At 37.8% G+C, this 17,901-nt stretch overlaps 1 protein-coding gene across 1 annotated transcript in view; it reads left to right on the forward strand.

The window, feature by feature from the left end:
- grip2b (glutamate receptor interacting protein 2b) overlaps positions 1–17,901 on the forward strand; it is a 388,052-nt gene that overhangs the window by 349,385 nt on the left and 20,766 nt on the right. The window contains exons 15-18 of the mRNA XM_030134467.1: positions 4,670–4,733; positions 6,994–7,139; positions 8,455–8,599; positions 15,271–15,410. Coding sequence (XP_029990327.1) covers positions 4,670–4,733; positions 6,994–7,139; positions 8,455–8,599; positions 15,271–15,410 — 495 coding nt within the window. The remainder of the gene's footprint in view (positions 1–4,669; positions 4,734–6,993; positions 7,140–8,454; positions 8,600–15,270; positions 15,411–17,901) is intronic.

Here is a 17,901-nt window from a genome sequence, read left to right on the forward strand (position 1 = left end):
AAATGAAAAGGCTGAGTATAAAAAAAGATGATATGACACCAATAACATGTCCCTGAGGGAAAGTGAGGCCAAAATATCAGTATCATGGTTACTGGAGCCATGGACAACAGCATTAGAGTCACACATTATAGAATCTAAACCATCACCAATAAATACAGTTGTCAATCACACACACACATATTTTCACACTTGGATTATCCTTCATAAAGTCCAGACTCTAATTTGGGATGTGATGAAGACTTGATGCAGCGGTCCGATTCTCCTGCAGTAATCAAAAATGAATGCAAACATGGATGGTCAAAAATACTATGAACCTTACTGTGACTCTACATGAGCATTATGTGGCAAAATGTCACAGTGAATGTCTTCTGGAATGAAAACCAAAGGTGGTGCAGTCAAATATTGGATGTGCAACTTTTTTTTGGGCCAGGCAGTATATATAGATACACTTCAGTATATTGCAATGAAATAGCAAAAGATTAGATTTTCATGTCATAGAAAATCTACACCATGTTTCAGACTTTTGCTAATCGTGGAGTTTTCAGACCGGTAGGGGCTCAGATATGTGATTGGCTGATTGTCAGACATGTCTCTAATTTGTGGCTTCAGCCAGAAGTTTGGAAAAAGTGTTTAGTCTTTTCCATAGCTACATGAAACAGTGTCAGGTTCATCTATCGTTATGTTTAGTGTTTTGATTTGGACTGAGAAGAAAGAGCTGTAGAAAGACAGGCGGTGTTTTCTGCCATTTCTTTTCCATGTTACCAGTTCCAACAGCTTTAATACTCAGAGCTGAAACACTGTCTACCTTTAAAACTATCACCACAACCCAAAAATGATAGGTAAGTTTCTTTTTAAGTGTCCTTGTACAATGGGAAAAATGGAAACATGCTTGCTTAGAGAACCCTTTCAGGCACATCATATTTAAATGCTTTCTTAGCTCAATTTATGAGAAATCTTACAGCACAAGTTGTCCCCCTCCTTCAGCCACCTTCTTGAAAAGCAGCTGATATCCTCTGTTTTTTTGAGGTTTTTTTTTTTTTTTTTTGGGGGGGGGGTTATGCTTTGTATTGTTTTTTCAGATTTTATGAACATGAACAATAGAGAGAGCAACAAATGACAAAACACACGAAGAGAAAGAAAATCCCACACCAAAATAACGAGCGCTGCCATAAATTCAAAAAGTTAGATAAGAGAAAAAAGGTGAATAAATAAATAGAATTAAAAAATAAATAGATAATAAAAAAAATTAAAAGGGGGAAGAAAATAACGTAAATTTATAAAATACACAAGAATTTGACAGGAGACAGATAAATGAGTAGCACCTATGAAATACAGTTGCCCTTCACTATAACGCGGTTCACCTTTCACGGCCTCGCTGTTTCGCGGATTTTTTAGTGTAATTTTGCATGCTTTTTTTTGCAGTGCATGAACGCGCATTGTGTTTTGCATCCTGATTGGCTAAGGGACTGTAGACCATTGTCAATCAATCTCCTCCATGCCGTGTCTCCTGTACAGTACAGAATGCGTTCGGCTCATTCTACAATACTGTACTTATTTTTTAAAATCTACGAAGGTTTGAACTTTGATAAGTGTTTAAACAGGAGAGAAATGCGAGAAAATGTTAATGCCTGTCTGAGAAAAGTGTATAAAGTGTGTGGTGAGGGGTTTTACACCCTTAAAAAATGTATAATAATTGTAAAAAATAAAGCTGACTACTTTGCGGATTTCGCCTATTGCGGGTTATTTTTTAGAACGTAACCCCTGCGATAAACGAGGGACCACTGTACATGAAGAGACAATCAGCCAACATCTGCCAGGAACAACTGATGGGTCAGAGAGTCTGTAAGAAGGAGAGCAGTGGCTCCCAGAGCCTCCAAAATTTGTGATTATGATCATAAGTCAGCTTCTCAAGCAGAATAAGAGCTGATATCTGTGATATCCACAGATCTACTGTGGGGACCTGGGAAAGCAGACCACTGGAACAGGATACTTTTTTTAGCCAGAAATAAGAGAATTGTTAACAAAGATTTGGAATATGTGTTGGATAGAGAGTCTGGAGTGTGGTATAGAAGACAAAAAGGAGTCAGTCACAACTGTTTACCTGTGACCTCCTGAATTACAGAATGAACCCCCTTCCAAAAAGTCTGGATGCGGTCATATGACCAAAACATGTAGATAAATGTACCTTTGTGTATTTGACATTTAAACCAAAGACTGGAGCTGTCAGGGAGCGTTCTGTGTGTACAATAAGCCTGGTTAAAAACGTGAAGTTCCGTTCATGTATAGAGATTAAGGTACATTTTGGATATCCTGTATTAATACGGAACAGCAAGTAAGTCTCTCCTTCTGACCAGAACCAGGAGTGTCCGTCTGTTTGAAAACAGCAGCCTTTAAACCACGTTCCATGACTCCAGTCAGATTAAAGCATCACTGTCAGGTCACTTTTGGATGATACCGGTACAGTAGCTTGGACTCAGGTCTTTTCAGCCAGTGTCAGTGGTCATGCTCCGTGATGCCGGTACGATTAAATGTTACACTGAATCTCTGCAGGCGGATTCAAAACCTTGGTGGATTCCTGAGGAAGTGGAGCAATGGCTCCATCTTCTGAAAGACAATGGCCATAGGAGAAAAAAAATGTGTAGGACTTAAATGTAGTTTTGAACTCCTGCTGTCCTTTCCTCTTCCTCTAGTCATCCTTCTGTTTCAAAACAGATGACGCAGAAAATGGACCAACAGTCATAATGCACCATGGGTAAAATATTGCAGTGCTTATTTTTGTGGTGAAGTTTTTCCATTTTTTATTATCATTAGCTGTTGTAAATGAAGAAGCAGTAATGGATAGATAATGTTTCAGAGATCTTGCCTCCAGTTGCCATTAAATACATGTTGACAGTTGTGTTTTTTTAAGATAACACATTTTGGCATCATAACCCAAACCATCCCCCTCTCAGCAGCATTGGCTGCTGCTGATCCTGGTAGATCCTGGTAGATCTGTGGCTTATCTTAGTATACAACCCCCTCTGTCTGCACAAAAGTAGTGTTGGAACACACTTTGGTACCATACTGTTGTGAGCATTATTTGAACAGTACTGTACTGCAGAAAGTAGTGTGTTACTATAAAAATGGAAAAGAGGAAAAGGCAATTAATGATAGAAGAGAAACAGACCATCATAACACTTAAAAATGTAGGTCTTTCTCAAGGTGTCAGTAAGTCCAGTTTCCTTCACCATCAAAAGGCACTCAGAAACTGGGGGAAATGCTGACAGGAAGAGGTCTGGCAGAGCCAAAGACAGCCCCAGACCATCACACTTCCTCCTCCATGTTTGACTGTTGATGTCACACACTGAGGAACCATCCTTTCACCAACTCGATGGCGTACATAAGGTTAACAACTGACTCTACCATAATGAAATAATAACTAAACCAATACAGGATACTATATTAAAACAGCAGTAAAAATGAAAACCATTAGTGTTCAGTCTGGTCTAAACAGATCTCATGAGGTCACTCTAAAGCAGGGGTCACCAATCCTGGTCCTCGAGGGCAGGTATCCTGCTTGTTTTAGATGTTTCCCTTTTCCCGCACACCTGACAGTTGTTATCAGGCTTCTGCAGATCTTGATGATAGGCTTATGGTTTGAATCAGGTGTGTTGGAAGAGGGATACATCTAAAGCAAGCAGGATACCCGCCCTCGAGGACCAGGATTGGTGACCCCTGCTCTAAAGCAAAAAAGCACATTCCACAATATCAACAATAATAGCAAAATGCAAGTTTCATATCTTAGCACCTGCAAGATTATATAAAACCGAGAAAATTAAGAATAAATAAATGGTAGCGGTACAGCAGCGTATTAGGGCCACAGGAAAAATAAAACCATTTGTCACCACAAGAATAAAGTCATAAGATTTCGAGAATTAAGCCATAATATTATGATAATAAAGTCATAGTTTTTAAAAAAAAAAACTCATAGTTTAATGAAAATAATGTCGTACTTTCATGAGATTAAAGTCGAAATATATTGAAAATAAATTTGCAATAGTGCAATAAAAGTCATAATTTAGAAATTGTAAGCCTCAAGTAAGTTAAATAATTCACTACAAATCTGTTTGGTTCTCACGACGAAACAAACCCAAAGGTGCAGTCTCGCTCCAGTCTTTAGACTAATGCTAATGTGTTGATGGTGGGTTAATCGGCTCAGTATTTGGCCGTGCGTAAACCCTAAATGAAAGGGTAACCTCACAAAATGTTCTAACTTCTCCATTGTGCAACGACTGGGTATGACATTATTCTCGTAAATATCTCATAATATATCGTAATTTTTTCTCGTGTGATATTTTTCCCGCCTGCTTTTAAATTACGTCATTCTCATACTATTATGGTTTTTATCTCAAAATATGGCGACATTTTTCTTTATTGTCATACATTATTACTCTATTTGTATTCGACTTTATTCTCAAAAAATTACGGGTTTTATCTCGATTTTTTACAACTTTATTATCATAGAGACAAGTGTTTTTACGTGGCCCTAATACGCCATTGTGTCGATCCGACAGACTGCTTTTTGTTAGAAGATTAAGGGCAATGGTTTAACTTTGCGATCATTGTCTAAAACTATACATGTTAATATACTTGTTACTTGTGCTTACAGAGATGTTTCTTTTCTCCACAGCCAGTAAGAAGTCTGGAGAACCCCTCATCATCTCTGACATCAAGAAGGGCAGCATGGCACACAGGTATGAAACTCATCATGTAGACCATGGATGTTCAGGAGTCACATACGGCCCAATTTGATCTCAAGTGGGTCAGACCAATAAAATAATAGTATAATAACTCATAAATAATGATAAATCCAAATTTTTCTCTTTGTTTCAGTGTTAAATAAGTAAAATTACATGAAATTGTTTACATTTACAAACTATTCTTTCACAAAAATATGTGAATAACCTGAACCAATATGGCCAACCTGAAATGTCTCGAGAGAAATATGTACAATTTTAACAGCATTCTGTCTGTTACTTAATGTTTTATGTGTTTGTAGATCCACTGTGATCTGTAAGTTGTAACACGTGTAAATAATAAACTTAGGCATAATATTGCAAAAATTGCACTTATTGTTCTGAAGAAATTTCAGGTTGTTCATGTTATTCACATTTTTAAGAAAACTTCTGTATGCATAATTACATTTCATAATGTAATTTTTTTTCACTGTTATTATTTTACTGGACCTCTTCGGATCATATGGGGCTGAATGTAGCCCTTGAACTAAAAGGAGTCGGACAGCCCTGCTCTAAGGTTCATCTCTCATTGGGGGAGAGTAGACGCTGAGCAACACAGTGTCACATCAAGAACATCTGTAACCGAGTAAATTTCTGCTTTATAAGCCCACAGTTATTGACAGAGGCTGCCAAAATGTATACACACACCATGGTACTGTGTCACATTAACCCATAAAGACCCAAACATCCATCATCGACCAAAACCATCGACTGATCTAAACTGCTTAATACCTGTTGATTAACTAATCCTATCAGTCCATGTAAATAATTGGTGTAAAATACAGTTTGTCATCTTTTCATGGTCATCAGATATGACCCATTTGAATGTTCAGAGGCTCCGTAGTTACCATGGAAACACTGTCATCTTCTGCAACATTGATTCACCAGTAAAACCCATGGAGTTGGATCAGTGACACTGGGTTTATGTTCAGTTAATGATATATTTTGCTGAAAAAGTCACTTTTTCTTCAGTTTTTCTCTGTTTCTGACAGAATAACCTTTCAATTTACTCTGAGCTTTAATGAACATCTACAGTGAATTAAATATAGAAAAATACCAGATTTTTACTGAAGAAACTCAAAATAAAGAGTACAGTATACAATAAATGGTGATAAATCACTTAAGAGAAAAATTCATTTGCGAATTACCACAAAAGTAGTGTTGGGTCTTTATGGGTTAATACGGTTTAAGTACCTGGTCATTAGCAAACATCAGTACACTCAAACCACTAGAATCTCTATATAAACAGACAATAAAAATACTTGATTGGAAACCTATTCATTATCACCACTGCCCCATATTTCATAAATGCCGTACTTTCCGGTCTATAAGCCACTACTTTTTTCCACACACTGTGAACCCGCGGCTCTAAAATGATGCAGCTAATTTATGTTTTCTTGGCTAATGATCGATCGGCTGACGGAGAAGGAAATAGAGCTGCTGCATGTAAGCTTGACATCAATGAATCGATGGTGAGACGTTGGAGACGGGGTGGATGCGGCTTATAGTCCGGAAAGTACAGTGTAACCTTTTAAGCTGGGAAATCATGATCAAATATACAAATTCATATTTACTGTTCAAAATTATTAATAGCTTGTCTCCTCCACTCGGATAATTTATAAGAACAGCCTCATACTGTATTTATTATCAGAGGCGCATCCAGAGGGGACAGAATAGTTCCACTGAGAAACAGTGCCTTTGTTCAGGCCTCATCTGCACTTACAGCTGCATGAGTGGAACTCTATTCCACTGAACTCACATCTCATTATGAGTTCAAAATGCATCTAAAAAACAGGTACATACATAATTGGAGCTGCCAACATTAGACATGTTTTAGTCCTGTCTCTGTTGTATTTTTAAATCTGTCTCAGTTCCAAGTGTATTTTAGTATTTTTTTTTAACTTTGTCTAATGTGTAATTAATTGTAAATTTTGTGTTCCAAAACTTATATTGTACTCGTCTGTGTTTATCTATTTTAAATTAAAGTTTTAAAAATGTTATGTTTATAACCTTGTGCTGCCTTTAAGGGTGAATATTCAACATCTGTCCAGTTACTGCAGATTGAAAATAGACATTAGTCTAACTCTGTTGAATTTACAGCATTGTGTGTTCATAGACAGTGACCCTGTTAAATAAACCAATTAGTAAAACAAAATTTAAAAAAAATAAACACAGCTGGTCTGATGCAAATTCTCTCTGGAAATATGAACGTTTTCAGGACAGGAACTCTGGAGCCTGGAGATAAGCTCCTGGCCATCGATAACATCCGTCTGGAGAACTGTTCCAAAGATGACGCCGAGCAGATTCTGCAGCAGTGTGAGGAACTGGTCAAACTCAAGATCCGCAAAGATGAGGACAACTCTGGTATGCACTTGTCATACTTGTGTGTTTGACAGGTAGTGTATGGATGTGAGGAACACACTATTAAACATTTATTATTGGGCTGAAAGTACATTTGTTAAGAAGGTGTGCAGTATTTTGTAGAAGTTTCATCATTTTGAGAAGCAATAATAATGTTTGACCACTAGGTGGTGGTGCTGGTCTTCACAATTTAAGGACTCCCTGCAGCTGTATGCTGGCCTTAACTACTGTAACTAGACAGATATTGTAAAATGTACATGTATATGGGTCCCAGAATAAAAATCTACCTAACTTTAAAGATCTACATATATAAACCACACACTGACAGTCTTCGAAGTCACTTAATGGATAAAACATCATCATTAGTACTGTTATTATATAAGACATGTATTATATAATGTAGTGATCGTGTCACTTGAAGACAAGGTGTAAACATATAAACAAGTATATTTTACAGTGTCTTACAGTTTGCTCATCATATTCACCTTGTAGTGATTATTTGTATCATGTGAATTTGTATTACCATATGGGTAAACACCTTCTACTTGGTCCCATATTGTGTGAATCCATTTTATGACTAAAATATATTTATTTTTTACATTTCATAATTTTTAAAGCCTTTTTATTTGTAGTGGTATAGTGACTGCAATGCAAACCAAGGAGGTAAAAAGGCAGATTCTACCTGCAATTCCATTTCATTTCATTTTATGTTTCATTAAAGTTTTTATCTATTTCTCAACTGAAAACTGTTTTTATCTGTGTTAACACAACATTTTCAACTGCTAGGTTTAATTGCACTGCAGTTTTTGTTAACTGTTATGACCCAGATGTACACTAAATGTTGAAATAACAGTTAAATTAATCTGTCCAATTTGGCTGTTGTATTTTTTTTTGGGAAGGGGTTGCAGTTACACCAGTCTTACAGCAAATGAATAAGTAGAAGTAGAGTGACGTCGTCATGGGGCTCTGTGTGTGTTGTTTGATGAGACGTGAAATGAATGCTCACAGGGACTGATTGTGTAATCGCACTGGATTATGAGACAGAGGCTGTAATCGCACACACAGCTCCTACACATGCACACATTCACACAGACATGAGCAGCAACGTGTACAGATTATGAGTTCATGCTGCAATACATGATGACAAGGCACTCCTCTCTGTGGTTACCATGGAAACTGTGTCTTCCTCACCAGTACTGTCTTGAGAGAAGCTTTGACCTACTATGGAGAATGAAATGAATCTGTTTTCAAATCTGCAGATGAGATCAGGTGATGTTGATTTAAAAAAGAAAAATGTATGTATGTGTTTGTGTATCAGATGAGCAGGAGACGTCAGGCAGCATCATCTACACAGTGGAGCTGAAGCGTTATGGAGGCCCTCTGGGTATCACCATCTCAGGCACCGAGGAGCCCTTTGACCCCATCACTATATCTGGACTGACCAAGAGAGGCCTGGCTGAGAGGTGTGCACACACACTGGTCATTCTAGGAGCTTTGTGCTAATTTGTGCTGTCAACCATGAGTTAATTAAATGTCACAATAATAAAGTCATGACTACTGATGACAAGGGGTTGGAACGTAGAGGAACCACTGTTAAGATCCATGATTTAAATCAGAGTTGTCAAACATGTGACCTGGGGGCCAAAACCAGCCCGCCAAATTGTCCAATCCGGCCTGCGGTGCAAAAACAACACTGAAGATATTAACAGTAAAGAGTGTTGAACTTGTATTGGTTCAGGGGCCACATTCAGCCCCATGTGATCTCAAGTAAAAGAACAATGTAAACAATAAAATGTGAGCAACCTAAAAATGAAGTGCAATTTTAACAATATTCTATTAAATGTTTTGCGCATTTGTAGATCTGATCTGTAAATTGTGAATAATAATCTGACGTATAATATTGTAGAATTCATTCTTGTCTTAGGTCCAAATTCCAAACTTCAAAATTTTAACACCATTCTGCCTGTTACCAAATGTTTGTGTAACACTGTGTTTAATTCACATGTACAAATGATAAGTTGAAGCATAATATTGTTAAAATTGCACTTATTTTTCCTTCAGAAATTTCAGGTTTTCTGGTTATTCACATCTTTTTTATGAAAGGATAGTTTATAAATGGAAATATTTTTTATATGCTAGTGTTTTTTATTGCACTAAAACAAATAGAAAAGCTTGGAGTTGTCATTATTTATAGGTCATTATGCTATTATTTTAATGGTTTGGTCCGCTTGAGATCAAATTGGGCTGAATGTGGCTCCTAAATTAAAATGAGTTTGATGCCCCTGATTTAAATGGTGAACTTTCTTCTCAGTTTAAAAGTGAACTATAAGAGATAACCAGATTTCTAGACGTCCTCTGCTGGAATAATCCTGTTGTCATTGGGGAAACAATTACTTCATTCTGTTCCCCTTCACTATCTGCATGTTCCTTTTTTTCCTTTTTACCTAATTTTTATTTAGTTTTGCTCATATGCAAGGCATTGTACATACATAAACATATGTAATTAAACATCCCTGTATGGCATGTATGAAAAAAAACGTAGATATCTGCAGTAGATATTGATAACAATTAGTCACAAATAAAACATAAATGATACTAAAGAAACCAATATTGCAAATAAATTAATGGGAGTAAAAAACAAAAAAAAACATGCATGTAAATCACCACATCTGAATGCTTATTGCATTTAAAGGTTAATCATGGGACTCCATATCTTCATAAATAGCTCTCCCTGAATTCTAAGTATAAATAATTTGCTCCATCTGTCAGATTTCCCTCACTTTCTGTATCCAAATGTTGTATGTGGGGGGTTCAGGTTTCAGCCACTTGATAGTGATGCATTTAATGGCTGCTGTTAGCAGAATTCACAAAGAGTATTTTTGGCCATTTCCCTCAAAACCTTCTGGGATTACAACTAAAATAGCAAACTTTAATTCTTTAGGAAATGTTTGGTTGAAAACTGTGTTCACAGCAGCAAATATATCATCCCAGAAAGGTCTGATCTAAGGACACGTCCAGAAGATGTAGGTATGGCTCACCAAGTGAACCCCACAATTTCACCAACAGGAATTGGGGTCCATTTTTCCATTTTATGTTGTATTGTTTATTTATTTGACAGGGACAATGTACAATCACATGATTGCACCAGAGTTAGCTAAGAGGTAATTTACATCTGCAGTCCCTGGGCAGGTAAACAGACAACAGTAAATACAGAATTTAAAAACAGGACATTACATAAAACAGTTGACAAGTAATTTAAAAATTAAATGCAGATACGACAACGTAATATAAAGCTAAAAAAGTAATAACAATACCGTCTAAATAACACAGGATAAAAAGTATATTCTGTACAAAGCATAAATAGTGAATATAAATATAAGTATAAATAGTATTCTGGCCAAGTACCATTAAAAGGCCCTCGTGCAGTTAGAGCAGCATCTTTAAAGATCAAGTCCTGAGTTAGATTCAGTAGTGCAAAACATAAGTGGGCTAAGGCACTTCATTATGGTTACAGTTTGGGTGGATTTTAGCCAAAGTTTAAGTTGTTTTTTAAACCGTGCAAATCTGCCAGACCCTCTGATATCGGTGGGAAGGGAATTCCACTTCCCCACCACTTTAACAGAAAATGCTAATTTTCTAAGAGTTGTTCTCTTAAACTTTGGTACCCAATCTTCCCTAGAGGATTTTCAAGTGTCCGTCACAGCAACATCTGAGCTGCAGCTAAACATGTTTTTGGACAAAGACATGACTTTGGAGGCGTTTTCCTTTGCAGAGAAAACATTTGTGATTTCAACACCAGCACTCACTTCCCCAGGTCCAGATCATTCCAACAAAACAACTTCTCACCAATTTCTGTTTTGCAAAGGTGCTGTTGCTTTGCTGCACTCTGAAGGAAGACAAGTGTGATTCATTTAAGGCACAGGTGTCAAACATATGGTCCTCAGGCCAAGACTGACCTGCCAAAGACTCTAATCTGACCCATGGAATCAATTTGCAAAATGTGAAAATTCCACTAAGATATTAACAATCATTGTCATTCAAGAGTCAAATTCAGCCCAATTCAATCTAAGATCAGTGAAATACAGTCATAATAATCTATAAAGAATGACAACTCCAAATTTGTGACTTTGTTTTAGTGTAAGAAAAAAAATAAAATTAAATGAAAATGTTTACATTTACAAACTATACTTTCACAAAAAAATGTGAATAACATGAACAAATAACAAAATGAAATGTCTCAAAAGTAAGAATAATTTAACACCAGCGTTGTCGGTGCCCTGAAATGGTATTTTTGGAGAACAGGTCCCAGAGTGGTAAAATCTCCCAACATCGCCCTTGCGTTACCATATGGATAAGCAAAACACCACTTTATGGAAATAATGACACCATAGTACGACATGACCAGAAGAAGAAAACCCCGGACATAACCTCATGCGCATGCTCACTGCATTCTTCTGTGATTTTAGTGTATCCTGCGGCTCTGTCTGTGTATGTGTACAGAGCCACATATAGGTGTGACATACGTATTACACTGTTTTAACCCAGTTTTCCCATTTCCATGTAGATGCAGATGTCTCTTGAAATGACAGGTGTATGGACACAAAACTTTTAGAATCCGTATTGTCGTTGGTAACTGGTACCGTAGCCTTTTCCTGTAACCAATAGGCACATGGCACGTTGGATGCTTATCACCGAATGTAGGACGTTTCGGCCTAGGACGTTTCGGCCCAGGACGTTCCGGACTAGGATGTTTCGGACTGCACTTTTTGCAGTCCCTAACCCTAACCCTAACCCTCGAAAGGCCGAAACGTCCGTCCACCACTTATCACCATAGTACTGTGGCAGCAGGGTGACAGGTTACCAGTCTACACATGATAGAACAAGGGTGCTGACTGGCTCTGCGGTAATAGACAAATGAGAAAGTTAGTCCCACAGCACTGTGGCAATAGCCACTTTGTTAATTTAAACATTGCATTCAGTTAAACAAAATTCTGTATATCCTATTTCATAGTAAGTGGATGCACAATGTGCTGCACAAAATGTCAGATCCACATTGGCATCATAAATTGTGTGGATAGCCGTTTCTCACTGTGGACTAGCATACATATTCTGTGACATTCAGTCCCATGGGGAACAGCTTACATCCCATCCACCACAACCTGTCCTTCATAGCAGAACATCACCTTTAATAAACAGGCTGTTATTTTACCCATGGAGGCTGCTTACTGCTCACACACACATTGACACTAACCCCATTTCTTTGGGATTGTGATGTAATTGTTCCATTTCCTGTCCTAAACTATGTCAGTAAAGCATTTGTCCTCAGACCTGTTCGCTAAAAGCATTCTGTAAATAACTCAGCTCAGCAGAAGAAAGTGCAGAAATACGGATGATAGTGCTACATCTGTTGCTGTGGCAAACGTTCACTTGACCCAGTTTTCCTCTGAGCCTTTTGAGGTGTTCAAAATAGAAATGAGAGGTTTAAAGTCCTGAACACCTGCTGTGTCCAAAGCTCACATTCTTTTATTGCACATATTACCTCCGAGACAATCATCATACAAAGAGTTTGGATATGAGATAAGAGCTCAGAATGAGTGATATCAAATATCAAGTAGGTCACAAGATTAGACATGTTGAACATTTATGTCCATACAATGACCTCTGATAAGGGGATTAAACATAGACTTCTGTATTGTGTTGTTTTTTTCTAAACATTAATGAATTTGACCTAACCCTTTATAGGACACTTATTGAAATACTCTGAAATTCAGATTTTTAACCTTAGTGTGTTTCAGTGGTCTACAATTATTTGGATAGTATCTGCCTCAGAGATTAAACTAGCTAAATGTTATGTATTTTAAGATTAATTAGAAAATAAATGACAAAAGTGCTGGTTTGCTGATGTTTTCAAGGTATATGATAATGTGTTATTACACATATATATTGGTTTATACAATAGATTTATAAATCTTCCACTAGATAGAAGCTGTAAAGTGAATGTATTGTAATGTGCAGACAGTGTTTTGAAGTAGATCTGGTAGTTCTGAGACAAATATTCCTCTGGAGTAAAACCTATTCTCTCATTAATTATTGAATTTCACATTTTGACCCAAGACTGTATCTTGGAAACTTCAGCCAACCAGCAGTTTTTACTGGAGTTTTCTTTATCAGAGACTCACACGTGGTAAAATTTTACTACTTTTATTCTGGAAGCATTTTACCTGTATACCAGTGTTATTGGATATCATTATCTACTTCCTCATCGGTCAGCGTGACAGTCTCCCTCATCTTGCCATAAATCGCTCACTCATATTCACAGCTTCAAAATGTCTATAAAATCTCTTCGAATCACTAGTCGCTTTTCCATCGACCCTCAAATTGTGTGAATATAACTTGTGCTTAAAAATTTTCCTAATGGAAAAATGACAATTTTGCAAAATCTCTCGTTTTTTGATAAAGTTTTTGCACTTGCAAGAGTGGGTTTTTTGGGCATAGTGAAATTGGTATATCGACCTTTTTGTGCAACTGGAATCACGTGAACAAAAAAAAAAAAAAAACGGATGATGATGATGGATGTTACAACAAGTGAAGAAGAAGAGTTTTAAACAAACATGGCGCAGCATGTGTGGATACTCGAGGAAACCAAATAATTTTTTGTTTAGTACAGGATAGAGGGGTAAGAAGCATTCAAAACAGCTATTTATGTTCTTCGCCATGTTTATGGAATGACATCCCGCAATAATAAACAAATCATCGCATTTGTGATTTCATGGAAAAACTGACATTATGCACTTCTGTTTTTTCGACATTTAGTAAATATCGGTAAAGTTTTGCGCACATGTCCAATGGGAAAGCAACTACTGTATAGTGTTATTAAAACCAACATGCTTCTGGACCTCACTGAGGCATGGGATCAGACCCATATTTAACACTTTCAGTGCCATGGGCCGATTAAATCGGCTTTACGAAAACAACCTGTAAAGTGCCACGGGCCGATCAGATCGGCTTTGGAGAACACGCCACATTTGTGTACAAACAAACCATCCACCCCCATTTCTTTCTCACATTTCGATGACGTTCTTTCTGTGTCCCCCTTTTGAGACCAAGCAGACGGGAATTTGAGGTCACGCGACCGAATAATATTTTTATATCTTTTTAATGTTTCTTATTCTCTGGTGTTTCATCAGAGGGAGCCCTCCATGCCGGGGGGCGGCTGTGGACTCCGGGGGCTGTGGCGGCGCCTTCTCTCACTGGGGTCCGCTCCTTTCTGGTGGGTGGGGGTCCCAGTTGGCCCTCTCCCACTAGTTGGGACGCGGGGCTGTGTTGCTGGTGCCTGGTCGCCGGGGTCAGCGGCTGCATCCTGGTGCGGATGGCTCCCTGAGACAGCGCCTCCTAAGTTGATGTTTTACTTTTACTTGTACATTTTTGTTCTGGTCTACCCGTGCTCAGTCAGTCTTCTTAAGTATGTGTGAGCTTGTGGGTTTGCATGTGTATGTGTGTGTGTGCGGGTGAGTGGGTGGGTGTGGGTGGGGGGCGGTACTGATTTTTAAACTGATATGTAAAGCACTTTGTGCTACAGTTTTTAATGTATGAAAAGTGCTATATAAATAAAGATTATTATTATTATTATTATTATTATTATTATTATTATTATTATTATTATTATTATTATTATTAATTATGCAAATTACGATCAATAATGAATCGGCTGCGTCCGGTGCGTTTTGGATCTAATCAGCAATCGGTCGGATGTTACCGAGCGGTTTCCTGCAGGATTCTTCAAATATTATAAAAACGACGCGAAATACTGAAAAACGGCCAAATTCTGTGGCACTTTTAAGGCTTATTAGCCCCTTAACTGTCTGGCACTTAAAGAGTTAATGTTGCAGAAATTACCAAAATAGTCACTTGCCTGATAGAGGGTTAAATTCATGCCCTGTGTAATATGAATTACATTTTACAGAATTATTAACCCTTTAAAAAAAAGTATATATTTATTTATTTTTTTTATTATTTTTTTTTTTCCCCCATTCCAGTACTTTGAGCTCTCAGTTAACAGACAGTATAGTTTCTAATGCTAATGGTGTTAGTATGTTTTCGTCTGTGTATGTGTGTGTCTGTCGTGTGTGTCCAGGACAGGGGCTATTCACGTGGGAGATCGGATTTTGGCAATCAACAGCGTCAGTCTTAAAGGCAAACCACTGAGTGAAGCCATCCACCTCCTGCAGATGGCCGGAGAGACGGTCACCCTCAAGATAAAGAAGCAGCTGGACAGTGAGTAGAAAAACACAGTTTATGGTCCTCTGGAGCTTTGAGGGTTTATTACAAATCATGGTGATGTCACAATCAGAACGCTCCACATGTTCAGTCCAACATTGTTTTTTCCTGCTGCAGCGGTCTGTCTTACAGACAGTGCATTTGGTACCTGGACCTTCACTCAGCTTAACCCATAAGGACCCAGAGCTACTTTTCTGGGTGTTCCAAATGAATTTTTCCTCTGTGTTTACCATTTCTTCAGTGGTTTATCTCCATTTATTATTTTATTGTCTTTATTTGGCATTTGTGAAAATCAGGTATCTTTCTACATTTAATTTACTGATATTGTAGATGTTCATAAAGGCTTAGTGTAAATTCAAAGGTTATCATCTCAGAAAGAGAGAAACCTGGAAAAAGTTACTTTTTTTTTAGCAAATATATCATTAACTGAACATAAACCTAGTGTGTCTATCCACTGTCATTGATCCAACTCCATGGGTTTTACTGGTGAATCAATGCTGTAGAAGATGACTGTGTTTCCATGTTCACTATGGAGCCTCTAAACATCCAAATGGGTCGTTTCTGATGACCATGAAAAGATGACAAACTGTATTTTACACTAATTCTTTACATGGATTAATGGATAAGCAGGGGTTGGGTTTTGGTTGACAGTGGATGTTTGGGTCGTTAAGGGTTAATTCACCTTTAATACCACAGTCACAGTTATAGAAGCCATCAACACTACACAAAAAGCCCAAAATAACAAGGCATGGGCATTTCCCATATTGAGTGTGAATCCCATTATGACTAAAGCTGTAAACCCAGTTCAGACAACTCCAAACCTCTACACTACAACCACAACTGTACCATGAACATTATCTGGAGCAGTTCACAATCAATATTTAATAACATGACAAAAACATACATTTAAATCAAAAACATCATATCCTACTCCCCACAGACGCTCATTATTTATATATAAATCCAACCTCCTTTCTTTGAAACCTTCCCTGACTCTGCCATAGAGGTGATCTGTGTGTTTCACTTCCATCAATAAGTCTTTTTATCTCCATGGAAGCCAAAGCTAAGAGTCTACTCTGGCCGGTTGGATTCCTCACATAAGTTTAGATTCTTTGGAGGACACAGAATGTCCACTCCACCAGAGTGTCGAGGTTAGTCGACCTCTCCTCACGATGTCCCGCTTTTCTGGAAAAGTCTGCCTTGAAATGGATTTTTAAGTTTGTCCCAAACCAAGTCATTTTCCCATCCTCCGTCAGCCATTGTGGGCGGAAAAACATTCTACCTCAAATATCTTAATAGTTCAATTCAATTAAATGATCTTTATTGGCATGAATCCAAAAGAATACTGACAAAGTTATATCCAATAATAGTTTAGCTCTTACCATCCAATCAGAGGAAGGATAAATGCTGGCGACATTGGGGACCAGTTAGCTGGAATCTGATTGGTTAAAGAAACAGTCCCAATGCTATGCAGTTCAGAGCCATAGAGAGAGAGAGATGCAACATGCTTTGCTGTCACCGCTACAGTGATCATGTGGTTCATGTAAGCCTCAATAGCTCCAAACAAACAGCACAGTGTCATGTTCTTCTATGGGACAGACAGTAACAAGTGCGTCATTGCAGGTAAATATCAAAATAAACAACACAAGTATATTTTCAACCGTTATTGCACAACTGTTTATATGTTTGTCAGTTCTGTTTTTGAGTAGTGGGGCTGACCACTGAAAGTACTGCATTTATTACTTTGAAAAGTTTTAAATTTGATAGTTAGCCATCTAGCTTCATAACCACAGCAAGTAAGTTTATGAAACGAAAGCAGGACAAATAAAACTACTTACAGGCATCACATGCCATTCTGAGACGTTAATTACAAATAGAATGAAATAACTGGCAGAGTGGACCCATACTTCTACCTGCAGTAAATGACACTAATTAGCACTTGACCTCAACTGACAAACTTAAACAAACACCATCAGATTCCACAAAACAACTAAAATAAAACCCACTGAGAAGCACACTTGTACTAACGTTAACTTACCTTAGAAACTCCATAATTTGGAGTAATAGTGGTTACGAAGTCAAGCTGGCTATCGGGCTACAGCTGAAAATTGAACATAACTGTAATGGGGGTGTGGTTAGGACCCAAATGCAGCACATTTCTTTGTAGTTTAGAGGTAGATTTTATTAAGAATAGTTCTTAATATGAGGGCAGACAAAAGTACAAATGTAGACTGACAGTCTTAGACACTGGTAGAGTTTGGAAACAATGTAACTCGAGTGCCTGGACTCAAACCCGGGGCTCAGATGTGACCACCGCTGGGCCAAATAAACAGATGGAAGCACTGGGTCAGGGGTTCACCTAAGAACACCTGTGTCTGATCAGTGAAATGCCATGTAGTCACAGACATAAGGCTCAGGAAATCCAACAATCCAGAATCATGGTCACAGACAGTAAGGCGGGTCGGGTTACCAGGGCTGAGGTGAAGTG

This window comes from Sphaeramia orbicularis, chromosome 5 (assembly GCF_902148855.1).
Source record: "Sphaeramia orbicularis chromosome 5, fSphaOr1.1, whole genome shotgun sequence".
Lineage (NCBI taxonomy): Eukaryota > Metazoa > Chordata > Actinopteri > Kurtiformes > Apogonidae > Sphaeramia > Sphaeramia orbicularis.